The 12,877-nt window shown below is 37.6% G+C and overlaps 1 protein-coding gene across 6 annotated transcripts in view; it reads right to left on the reverse strand.

Moving 5' to 3' along the window:
* The window catches only part of LOC107089155 (polyhomeotic-like protein 2), a 51,533-nt gene extending 39,504 nt beyond the window's left edge, over positions 1-12,029 (reverse strand). For 2 of the 6 annotated variants that reach the window (XM_015381779.1, XM_015381777.1), the window contains exon 1: positions 2,859-3,074. In XM_015381779.1, coding sequence (XP_015237265.1) covers positions 2,859-2,902 — 44 coding nt within the window. In that variant the 5' untranslated portion in view covers positions 2,903-3,074. Of the gene's footprint in view, positions 1-2,858; positions 3,080-11,902 lie in introns of those variants that run through there. The other 4 variants (XM_015381780.1, XM_015381778.1, XM_015381782.1 and 1 more) reach the window with 4 other exon arrangements.
* Between the last annotated feature and the right edge of the window lie 848 nt (positions 12,030-12,877).

The following is a 12,877-nucleotide window of genomic DNA, read 5'->3' on the forward strand; positions in this document are numbered from 1 at the left end:
TGTACCTGTATATAAAAAACGCGCCCTATAGTCCGGTGCGCCTTATGTGTGTGTTAAATACAGAAATGGGACACATAACTGAGAGTGCGCCTTTTAGTCCGGTGCGCCTTATGGTCGTGAAAATACGGTATAAAAAATCAGTTTTCAAAAGACATTTTGCAGAACAAAAGAGGTGGTTAAGAGAGCTGCAATGTAAGAACATAAACTAAAACTGTTCATATAAATGTTTTACAGCTTCTCAGTATAGGAAATAAGGCACCAGTTTTAATAAGTAGTCTATCACATAACCTACTGCTACTCTACTCTTTTCTTGTTTGAGTCTTATAAAGGTTAAGGGACCTATATCATGTAAAATAAGCTTTTTTTGAGCTGTTAACTGCTCCTTTTATAAAAGGCTTTAAAGGTTTGACTATTGTTCTTAAAGTTATTCATGAAAGCAAAAGAAAATGGGTTCTGAGCTCTCCAAGGTGACATAAACCTAGCCTAAGCTTGGCATGTGAAGATGTAATGAAAGAAATTGGATCTTTTTGCCGTGAGAACTAATAGCAGACTAACTCGACTGGATTCCTCATATCTTTCAAGGTCGCTTCATATTTAGTTAAATGGAAAAGGAAGGACAGATTGAGAGGACTGTTTAAACCGCAAAAAACACAAAGCTACAGGTTTATCAATCGTTAAGGTTATTGATTTGTGGATTAGTCTAAAGTTGATATATTGTTGCTTTCAGAGGTTTGTTAAAACTTGGCTCCATGAGAAGCATTAACACACAAAAGCCTTTTCATCTATTTTAATCCAAGCACACCAAAGAACTTGATGCTGCTCTGCCATGCAGCACAGCTCAATGGGCAATATTTAGGTACCGTAAGAACTTTAAGAGGTAACCAAGTGTTTATTTTTCAAACAGAGCCGCATAAAGTGCCTCTGCATCCTTGTTACCACTGAACAACAGGGGTGTAAAAAAATAAAATAAAATAAGAAGAAATTTGACTCATCAGATATTGCAATATTTCATCAGATATCTGAATCGATATAACTGAATATTGTGATATTTTATTAGATGCTATTGATATTGATTTAAAAACCTGCCAAATGGATCTTAAATATATAAAGATTTACAGGCAAACATCCATTTCATTGTCTTGCTTTTATATAACTATTAAACCTCCAACCACTAGTTAGCAGCGCATTGCCCAAGAGCCTATAATTATTCAGCTGCTCTACACCAGCTGGAGCAGAGCAACACGATTTTGTGATGTTTTCTGTAGCTATGCCATCATAAAAATAAAAAAAATAGAAATAAAAAAGTCAAAAAATATAATTGTTAATGTATCTGAATAAATCAGGATAAACGCTGACATGATACATGTAATTTGATGCGTATCGTGTTGAAGATCTTTACAATTCACAACCTTACAGGCCAAATAATCCGATCGGTTTATGTTTCATCTCTAGCTTAACCTCTCTTTGCAATAACACTGAGGTTCCAACTAATGTTACTACACCGAAAGAATTTTTTTTTGAGGATACGTTATCAATTTATCATATGAAAGATATTTTCAATTAATAATACATTAAGCTACGGTTAATGGCAAGCCAATTTATTTTGTTTACATCCCTAGTAGCCATGTTGGCTTTAGATCCCTTGTTGAAACCTTTAATGTCTATATGAGATAAGAAAACATTTAGCTGCTCCTTGTATTTCTAGACATAGAAACAAGTTTCTTTCAAACTCTGGTAACAACAATAAGCTTGGGAGTAGGAAACGAAAGGGACTAACAATGGATGGAACTGCAAGGCCTGCTAGCTTTAAAGGTGAGAGATGTTTACATTAGCTTGGATGTCAAGGAGCTAATAGAAAGATAGCAGTAAAAACGAGTGAGTAGGCTGGAGATTTGAACAACTTGGAGGGGAAAGAGGGTGTGATGAAAGTAATTAAATAAACAAGGAATGTTACCTTTATGCAGCAGATCTTGACCCCTTACTAAACCAACTAAACCAAAACCATATACGCCACTTATCCTTCAAAGCAAACCAATGCAACTTTTTTTTCTTAATGCAGATAAAGCCCAATGTCTAGAAAAAAAAAACATACAAATGCACGAGCCAAATCCAATAAAAAAAAAAAAAACTGCCAGATAAATCTGTCCACAATGTGCATAAAGATGATCAAGGTTTAATGGTAAACAAAGCCAAACACCAAAAAAACTCCCCACCTCTTTTTTAGCATCATTAGCGGGCACCACAGACTCTAGTTCCCATCACCTCCTCATGGAGAGGGGAGAGAATCCCCTCTGGTAATGAAGGCTTAAACCGCTGCCTCTCTGAGTGGAGTCACCCATCCATCAGTGCATGTCTGGGTCCAACCATGGAGGACACCCCCACTAATTGCAAATGATTTTCTCGTGTATGCAATGTGGTTTTCAAATGGATTTGGATAAAAACAACAAAAATGTGTATAGAATTTGTCAAACCGACATGACCACAATAATATTACAACATCAACACTTTATGTGACACTAGACTGTCAGTTCTGTGTTTGGAGGATCTGTGCAGCCAGCATGAGAGCTGCTGAGAGACTGTCAGACAGACGGGCTCTCCCTAAAAGCACACCATCACAATAAGGAAGTATTGGAGCCTCCATCAGGAAGGCTCCCTCCTCCACTCTCCATATAGGACAACTCTGATGACCCACATTAAGGATCACCACAAGGAAGCCTTTCTCCTCCAGACTAATTGACTCAGATGCCAGGACGTCCACAGAGAAATATGAGCCTGTGTGTATGAATACGACTGTAGAGGTACTCAAATGATGCAGAGACAAAGCCCCCCCTCCAACCCCCAACCCTCATGCTCCCTACCTCCTCCGACACCCCCAACGCGATGCAGGGGTATGGTGCCCCATCCCCCGGGAGCGTGCGGTCCTCTTGCAGGATGCTGCTCCTCTTTGTCTGTCTCGCTGTGTGGCAGGCTGGTTGGCTGACTGAGGGAACGAATGAACGCGTGTGAGGCTTGTTTCTGTGCTACATCAAAAAAACCCTGATCTCCTCTCATCAACCCCCAACACGCAGTCAGCTCGTCATCCCAGCATCCGACCCCCTGATTATGTGGTATCCTAGCGACAGCCAATGAGGTGCTTATGGAATCCTCGTGCAGAGCAGCATACCGATTGGGCGACGGGACACTCTCTAATGAGGGTGATGGCAGTGTTTTACTCTCCCTCTCTCCTCCCCCTCCAATGCTGCATGAATACTGAATCATTTTAAATTCACTGAACGAAAGAAACGGGCCGTCGTCATTTAAATTTATAGCCAAGTGGGCACAGAGTTTTAAAATACAACAGCTTTAATTATTGCAATCAATATTTTTTTTTTTAATCAACCCTCAGGAATTAGATTTCCTGTTTTTGTTTGACATCCTTTAGTTTTAATCTGCACTATGTGGCAAATGCTTTTACACCCATTATTATTATCATCATCAAAAATTTCACAAGCCTATATAAATGTTTTATGAAAAACTGCAGTATATTAAAATTCAGACATTAAATTGTGATCTCCCAAAATAAAACAAATAAGAAAAATGTGATTCTTGGGTAAGAACCTTAGGTGATAACCGAGTGTTTATTTTACAATCAAGTACCTCTGCATCCTTGTCACCACTGAACAACAGGGGTGTAAAAATAAAAAAAGAGGAAATCTGACTCATCAGATATTGCAATATTTCTCAATGGGTCCCATTTGTCCAACTTTAACAATGATTCTTTAAATGATCACATTTTATGGTAAAACACAACTGGAGTCACAACAGTGAGGCATCCATTTATAGAAGGAACAGAAAGAATACGCATAAAAAAAAATAAAAATCACATTAAGATGAGTAAAATTGGAGAGGTTTCAGGCAGAGTATAAACTTGTCTTAAATGATATCAGAATTCATTTCTGTGGGACAGAGTGGATGAAACCCAGAGATAATGGCATACTGATGGTCTGCCCCCAGAACAATAATGTGCCATCCAACAGTCTGCCTATGAAATATAGCTATTTGCTGGTACAATGTAGAATTGATTGGGGCCAACCATGCATGAACCTCATTGATTACCATCTTCTTATTAGCATATAGATTAGCTAATGGTGCAGCCAGAAACAGAAGCCTGGAGTCTCCCACTTGGCTTGCAGAGCTGCGCACCAGAAGGGGTCAAACAAATAGCAAAGACATCAGATGGGACGACTCATTTGGAGGTGTGGTTTTTATATGATGATGGACCTGAAGATCTGGAAGCTGCTAATCAAAAGAAGAGCCAAGCAGTAAAACAAAAGCTTCATTTTCATCAAGAGTTTCAAGGCATCTTGTGCTAAAACAGAAATCTTATTAATGGCTTTAAATGAGTGAATAAATAAGGCGTATATAAAGTGACAAAAATGCTAAATGCAAGGAGAGAACAAAAAACAGTACATTTTAAAAATGTCTAAACGGGCCAGCTTTTTAAAAAACAAAGCTGGCATATATTTATTACCTTAAGGGGTTGAATAAATTCTTTAGATGAGTTCATTGATGTGTGCCCTCAATTATGTTTTAGCGGGGAGTCCCTACTCAATAATTACCCAAAATGTGTGCAAGACCTGCCAGGCAGACTCATTAATTTTTATGGTCAGAGTCGCTGGTTTAAATGCTTCAAGAAAACAGACATGTTGCTATATATATATATATAAATAAGCAGTTCCCCACAAACACACGGAAGCAGTTATATCTGACTAAGTTGTTTTTATAAACTTTTTTTTGTATTTAAGATTTTACATGCAATGATAAACAAATTTCATGAATTTTAATGCCAATTAAGGCCTTATTAAAAAATAATTTAATGACTTATAATGACCTGTGGAAATAAGTCAATAGTCCATTATTTTCCAAAACATTAAGGAAAAAATGTTTCTAAGCACAATTTTAAATAGTGCAAATATTTGACATGCATTATTTTTATCGCTTTAATAAGGTTTGCTGATTTTGAATAATTTTTCAAGAAAACTTAGAGATCACATGCTAAAAAAATTGAAATTTGCTATGCTAGTTTATTTTTATGATGATTGAATGCTAATTTAAAACAGATGCAGGGGAAGGTAACAAAATATAAGACGAGGAGGTACCACTTCCTCACAAAAGAATTTCATGAAGCCACCAGCAAGTGAAATAAGTTATCAAAACCAAAACTGTAACTTTTGAGCCAAGTATTAGCTTAATTTGAGATGCATTAAATTACTACAAAGAGTATCAATCGTCTTTGTAGGCTTTTCTTCTCAAAAACTTGCCTATGTCACTTGAGAAGGTTGGATCCATCAATTAATCAATTATGTGACCCAGAGCGGCACTTAACCTCAGTCTGAGCTCCCCTCAAACAACAGAGCAGCAAACAAAACAGATGAGACACTTTTTGGTGCTCTGATGTAGATAGAATCTAGAGTGATGAGTGTGGCCTTGTCTTTACAACTCCATGACTTCTCAATTGGCCGCTCCAAAGTGCCTGGTGTCAGATAAAAATAAAAAATAAAAATTGAGAAACTGATTAGGGTTTCATTGGCTCTAAACCTGGAGGCAGCACATCGTGCCCCTACTGGCTTAAAGTTCAAGTGTTGCTTAAAATAAGGAAAAAACGCATATAAAACTAGGTCATTTGTATATACTTGCCCTGAGGCCTAAAAAATGGCAGTGCTTTTTAAAGCTAAGCAGTGCCTATGTAAGTGTATTGAAAAATGTGTCCAGGTTTTAAGACCAAGTTGCTCAGGTCCCAGTAATTGTCCATCTGTTTCCATTAGACCTTATCTTAACAGCTGAGTAAACTGGCAACAAATAAGCCTAATTATATTTCAGGTTGATTGTGTCAAGTATCTGTACATTTCCAAAATGTGCAGCCCATGATGTGAAGCTGAAAGAGAACTTGGCTTTCAGTTTTCAAAGATCCTTAGGGGCTCTTTCCATTTAGACCAATTAAAAACAAAAGGCTCAATACCTGCTAAATTGCTACGACCTCTTAAACCACAGGAGAAGCAGACTATAAAGGTGGTGACAAGGAAACTGAGCCATACGTGGACAGAAAGACATTTTCATACTAAATCATTGCACCACAGTTAAATAGTTTTAACAAAAGTCTTGCCAATTACCAGCAGGACTACTTCCAAACTGTTATTTCTAATCAGTGTTCCTGACTTTATCCTGGGTGTATTTAACACACAAAGAAAAATACATTTGTCAAATATGAAAAAGATTAAAAGCACCAAGAAATATGGAGCTCCTTTCTAAATCACACTAGAGGTTAATTAAAAAGGAACTAGTAAAGTACGCAGAGAGCGCAGACTTCAACCAAGTAGCAAGTTTTGCCCAATCTTGTGACTTACACCTATAGCTAGAACCCACACATGATCTGGATTATTGTCAAATTGTAGTAGATTGTTCCTTGGAACGAGATGCACCTTTGATAAAAAGGTTCATCAAAAACCGTTCAGAACTTCTCAAGTTATCCTGTACACAGACAGACAAACACATGCAAACTCTACTAAAAAAAATAACCTCCTTCGCGAAGGTACGGTAAGTAAAATTTACTAAAAGTTGGTTTGCATAATTTTTTTTCATAAGTTTTCATACTAAACATGGTGATACTAGTATTGTATCATCATTGTCAGTAATGTATTCTAAATTACTGACAAAGTGTGAACCTCTGCCTCATGTGGGAACGCAAACTGACATTTTCACCAAGTTCATCAGCCTTTGCTCTCATTAAAATTGGTCTGACCGAAAGCAATTCGCAACGCAGACATATTCGCCAGGGGGGCCAAAGGCTCCAATGTCAAAGAGTCTGCTGGTTGCCGATTTCCACAAAGGCAGACATTGATTTCTCTCAGCAAATTGCAGTGATTGTTGTACGTTTGAAAGAGGAAAAAAACCTTTGGTGTCAATGTCCCTGGGTTCACAAGTGAAAATGCAAAGATTTCCTCAGTCAAATAGAGAGAAAAATAAGGAAAGTGATGTAGAAAAGGAAGCCACAGAATCAGAGAATCCAGCGTATCCTAGGGGGAACCTGGTTTGTATTTATTTTCTGAACAAATTTAAGTGCAGAGATTAGATTTGAATCTCCTTTTAATACATTTTGTCTCAAAAGGAGCTCCAACAAGTGATGGCGGAAACTCCATAAATATTTAAGGTATTTTTTGAATGTGTATTCTAATTTTTTTCTTTTTTCTAAAGAATATTTTGATTTCACAGCTGTTCCTAAAAAAAATGCCTTTCTTAGAAGAAAAAATAAAAAAATTTTATAGTCTTTTTTTGTTTATTCATTTTTTTTTTGTGTTTTGTTGATCCATTTACATGACAGTTTGCCGTCCTGTCTAGACATTTTATGCCCCCATTACTTTTTCTAGATTTGCTCTACAAGACTTAGACTTGGACAGACCTTTATTGATCCCTTGGGAAGACTTCCTCCGGAAATTAAGGTTACCAACAGCTTACAGGGCAAAAACATATCAAGTGAAATTAAGTTAAAATTAAGCAACAAAAAAGTATTAAAAACGTTAAAAAACAGTAAAAAAAAAAAAGTAAAAAGTATTACAAACTGCAGCCAAGAGTCATTTATATATATTACAAACCACACACACATTTTTGCATTGCTTTAAGTTTTGAAATGAAAAAAAAAAAAAAGACTAAAGAATCCTGCCAATTTAACCAACTAACTGCTGGTGAGCAGTTTCCTGTAAAAACAATAGCAGCACCCTGCCCCTGCAGTAGTAAGCCTATAAAAAAAAATGAATGATATTAGTCCTGAAATAATTTATTCATTGATAGCAAAGGGCCTCCACAGAGCTCCCCCTCCAGGCCGCAGACAAAACCCACAGCAGGGAGGGTAAAGTGGGGAACAACAGCACAGCATGTCAGTTCCATGTCATATTAAGTATAAACAAAGGGAAACTTGGGGCTCAAACAGAACAAGTTGACTGCCTTTTCAAGCGTAGGGAATCGGCAAATTGGCAGCACACCATGGTTTAAATCTTCAAAGCTGTAAAGACTCCATACATGTGGCAGCACCACATTTCTACCATATATATCCTTTTATCATGTGTACAGTTTCACATTTGAAATTCAAGCTTGAATCCCCTTAAAATTCCACAAGGATTCAAGTTATATTGCAAAACAAAATACCAAAGTGTTTATCTTCACTAGGAAGCATAGCTTGTATTTTGGAAACATCTGTTGACCATTATGCCAACCCAGGCATTCCACACTTTTTGGCTTTTGTTGAAGAAAAAAAAAAAAAGAAAATTAGAAATAGCTGCAATATATTCATGCAACTAAAGTATCCTGGACAGTCTAATCTTTAAAACTTAACCAATAAATAGAGGTCTAAGTGACGTAAAGGAAATATATAAGAGGGTTTATAGGGGCCACTTTAAATGTCACATTTGAACTAAATTTTGGGATTAGTAAGTAAATCTCCTTCTCTTGTGGAATAGAAAAAGTTTCCTCAGAGTCAAAGTCACTTGAATGACAATTTACCACAACTGCAATGAGAACATTTGTGCAGTTAATTATCTCTAGCAGTGATGGCAAGCCGTTTAAACTGGATAATATGTCCACTAATAAACCTAACAGGAAAGTCTATAAATATTCTCTGTAAGCATCCGACCATGTTTTATTCTTAGAGTTACATTTCCAGTAAGCTACCAAGCCATGTCACATTATAGCCATCTCATGAGTGTGACAACTGATGTAAAAAACTTTCTCAAAGAAGTACCTCAATCATTTCTTCATTTTACCCCCACCGAGGATCTGAAACTGAAACATTTAACTAACTTTAAATTAAATACTTTCTTTAGCTGTGTACAGGGCTTAGAGAGGGGAAAATTCTTGCATATTTTTTTGTCTTTGACACTTTTAAAAACCTTAAAGTTATCGTGGGGGATTTTGTAAAAGACCCACCCTCTCCGCTTTAAGAAAAAAAAAAAAAGACGACCCCATTTCTCCTCGTGCATGCCCCGTTTAAAATTATGATACCTGTCTTGTATCATCATTGTCAGTAATGTATTCTAAATAACTGACAGAAAAAGTATGAACCTCTGACTCATGTGGTGTGTTCACACCGGACGCAAAATCTGTGACATTTTCACCTAGTTCATCAACTTTCAACTCTCACTTACACTCTTGAAAGCAATTCGCATCGCAGGCGAATTCGCCAGGGGGGCCAAAGGCTCCTATGTCATTGAGTCTGCCGGTTGCTGATTTCCACAATGGAAGACATTTATTTCTCTCAGCAAATTGCAGTGATTGTCGTACTTTTGAAAGCCAAAAAATTACCTTTGGCGTCAACGTCCCTGGGTTCACGAAATACGGCAAAAACCAAGTAAGTATGTATATCACCTCCTCCTGCAGGAACTACGTCTGGATTCCAAATAGCTGTACTTTAAAAAAAAATTTTAAAACGCGTGCAAGAGCATGCACGAGCCCATTTCTCCTCGTGCATGCCCTGTTTAAAATGTGCTGTTCTCATAGCTCATACAAGCTTGCTGTGTCCACATACAGCGGGGACTTTAAAGTGAACTTCATAGCAAATTGAGTTAACTGACCATTCGGACAGATTACCACTGCTTTTGCTCCGTTGCTCATATAACTCCTCCTCCACGCGGTGCCTGAGCCATGACAGCGGACCACCATGATAGCAAATCCCATAGCGCTTTGCGAAGAGAGCTCTCTGCACAAAGCATTCTGGGATCCATCTGCCTCTTCTGTTGCTTTTCTTTTTATATATTTCATAAACATTTTTTCACTTACGACCGTCGGCCATTTTCAAACGAACCGCTGTCAGACAGGTGAGCTTCAAGGACTGTCTGAAACCGTAGCTTACCACAGATATACCCCTAAAAGTGCGCATTTGCAGAAAAAGATAGCCAACAGGACGAGCACGTAGGACATAGCCTGATAAACCAGAATAAATGTATAATTCAGTCCGGCCCCAATGAATGAGACATCAGAAGATTGTTGATGAGAACAATCCGTTGTTTTTCAAACCATGTCTGTGCCTATTGGCCAACGTTCTGACCAACGAGCGCAACTGACTGTGACGTAGTAAGCGTGAAAGAAAGCAGGTGGGGGAGTGTAAACAAAAAGCCTGTCGGCAAAACGACGAATACGTCTTCATAAAAATGAATGAGCGTAGAGCCTCTTTCTACTCATGTTTCAACGAAAACCCCAAGTCTAATCTTTCCAAAACTGATTCCAAAGCTGAGTCAAACGAGAACTGTTCAATAGTTGTTGCCATCTTCCTTGTCCGTTCTCCAGCTTCGCGCAGCTGTGTCGTCCCACCCTCCAAACCCTGCCTGCTTTGCATCCAGACATTCAGAACACATTTCTGCATTGTGATCGGCCCGCCAGTTCTAGAGCCTGGGGCATTGATCGAGGCTAGACCAAACTCACAGGCAAAAATTATTTTGGCCGCTGGCGGGTAAAGCTAGTTTACTACGCTACATAGGAAGGCCTTAAATAAACAAATCAAAAGGATGATTGACAATAAGGAGGACCACTTCTTTAGATGATCCAGATGGAAATGAAAGATCTTCCTCTATACCTTTAATACCAAGAGACATGATGAACCCATCACAAGTCTGAATGTTGGAAACTGTAAATCATATGCCAGTCTTATGTTTACATTTTTAAATTTGAGAAAATTGACAGTAAAGCCTGTCTAAGTCTAAGTTAGTCAGAAAGGGATGCTTTACGCACAGGATCAGTCATCAGGGATCATAACAACACGCATGCAATTTCCAGTCTCCTCTTTTCTAGTTAAAATACATAAATAAAACAGGATATTCTTTTTCCCCTACTATTCGTCTACTGAATATCCACTCTAGTCTGCTGTGAGGAAGTGTGGTTGTGTAAATTATAATATTTACAAGAAGGTTATTTTGGTTTGATCAGGTGTCATAATCATCACATTACACGAGTCCACTGACTCATAAGGGGCTTAGAGACTTAATAAATAGAAACAGAGTACCATAAAAAGTCAACTGAAGAACTACATTACAGTTATTTTAAAGTGAAATTTGATTAACCATGACCAACCCCATGGAGAAGGAAAAATAAACAGTAGGAAGGATAAAACAGGTATGTATTTTTTTTAACAAAGTTTTTTTTATTATTATTATTTTTGCAAGTAAAACAACTAAATGTCAACCTAAAAACTGCTGATAAAAAAACAACAGCTAAACTTTAATAGACTGATGTGCAGATAAAGCTACACAAGGACAGCAAACTAAGAAAAAAAAATATGCCTGGGATTTAATCTTCTCCTAGGAAGATAAGATCTATAAGTGAAATATGCATTTTTTTTCATATGCAGTTAAACAAGTTCTGTAAAATTCAAATGTGCGCCTTTCTAATAATGACTGCGGTGTGTCTGCCTGTCACTGCTGTCACATAAAGCAGCAGTTAGAGCCAAAGGCCTGCAGGATGAAGGAAGTTTCTGTGGCAGACAGCTTCAGGCTAACTTTAGCTAACATCTCTGAAGCAGAAGAAACCGCTGAAATACACAACACACACTATAGCAGCTCGCTTTAAGAACCATAAAGCTTATTCGCTTATTTTCTTTCATAGCCATTTTCGCCTGAACAAACACACGAATCCACAAGGAAGCAAGCTAACCCAGCTCCAAGTGCTGGTTGTTTACAGCTGTAGTAATGTCCAGTAAACTCAGCCATTAGCCTCACAGCTAGAATCCACAGCATGCTTCTCATTGGGCCCCCTGGACAGACATTAGCTTGCACAGACGTTTAACCTTACGCGTTCCGACACAAACATGGTTTACTACAACAGACAGAGTGGTGACAACAGTGACATTATATGCTTCAGAGGGTTTAAACATTTGTCACGTTACCGTTTTTAAGTAAACTGAAGCCTACCGCCTTCTTGCAGCTCTCGGTTCCTTGCTCTTCCTCCAGATATTCTACCTGAATGTTTGGACGGCAGCTCGATGAGCCCAACAAGGCTCGATCGCACCAGCAGCAGCGTCTACGTGAGCCGAAGAAACAGTTCATTAGCGTGACGTCACACACGTAAGGCCAATAGAAATGGATAACTTTTTTTGAACCCGCCTCTCTGACGCGCGTAACCATGGCAACAGAGGAGGCCGTCCTCATATATACATGTTTATTATATATTATATATATATATATATATATATATATATATATATATATAGCGTACAAATAAATCCTGTTCTATATAAAAACAATCTATAGGCTTATTTGTGATTTATTTGACACTGTACAAAAGAACTCCTGCAAATGCACCAGAATTAGCCAAAAGGGTATTTTTCATCTGTTGTCTCTGGACAGATCTTAAAATTGTCTACCTAAACAAAACACAACAGTAAGCATTTTGCAAAGAAAAATAGAAATATAAAAAGACATAAAAACAGCTATAACTCTTCAAAACTGATTTAAAAATGCAGAATATATGTCTGATGGACAACAGATTTTAGGTTAATAAAATAGCATTAAACATCTTAACTATGTATATGTATATACATATATATATATATATATATATACATATACATATACATACGTGCATACATGCATACATACATATACACATACGTATAAATATACATACAGCAGAGACACAAGTGGCAACATGGTTTCTTAATGACAGACGTACAACTAATACTGACATGATTGATATTTTATAACCAGTTTTCAAGATGCTTTTTGAAAATAGTGTATGTTGTAAGGTCTCTGATGGTTTGAGGGACAGAGTTCCATTCCTGAGATGCTGTGACTGCACTTTTACGCAGAGGAATAATACAGCCTCCTCTAGCCGACCCTCGTGTATATATATATATATATAT

This window comes from Cyprinodon variegatus, unplaced genomic scaffold, assembly GCF_000732505.1.
Source record: "Cyprinodon variegatus isolate N-32 unplaced genomic scaffold, C_variegatus-1.0 Scaffold241, whole genome shotgun sequence".
Classification (NCBI taxonomy): domain Eukaryota; kingdom Metazoa; phylum Chordata; class Actinopteri; order Cyprinodontiformes; family Cyprinodontidae; genus Cyprinodon; species Cyprinodon variegatus.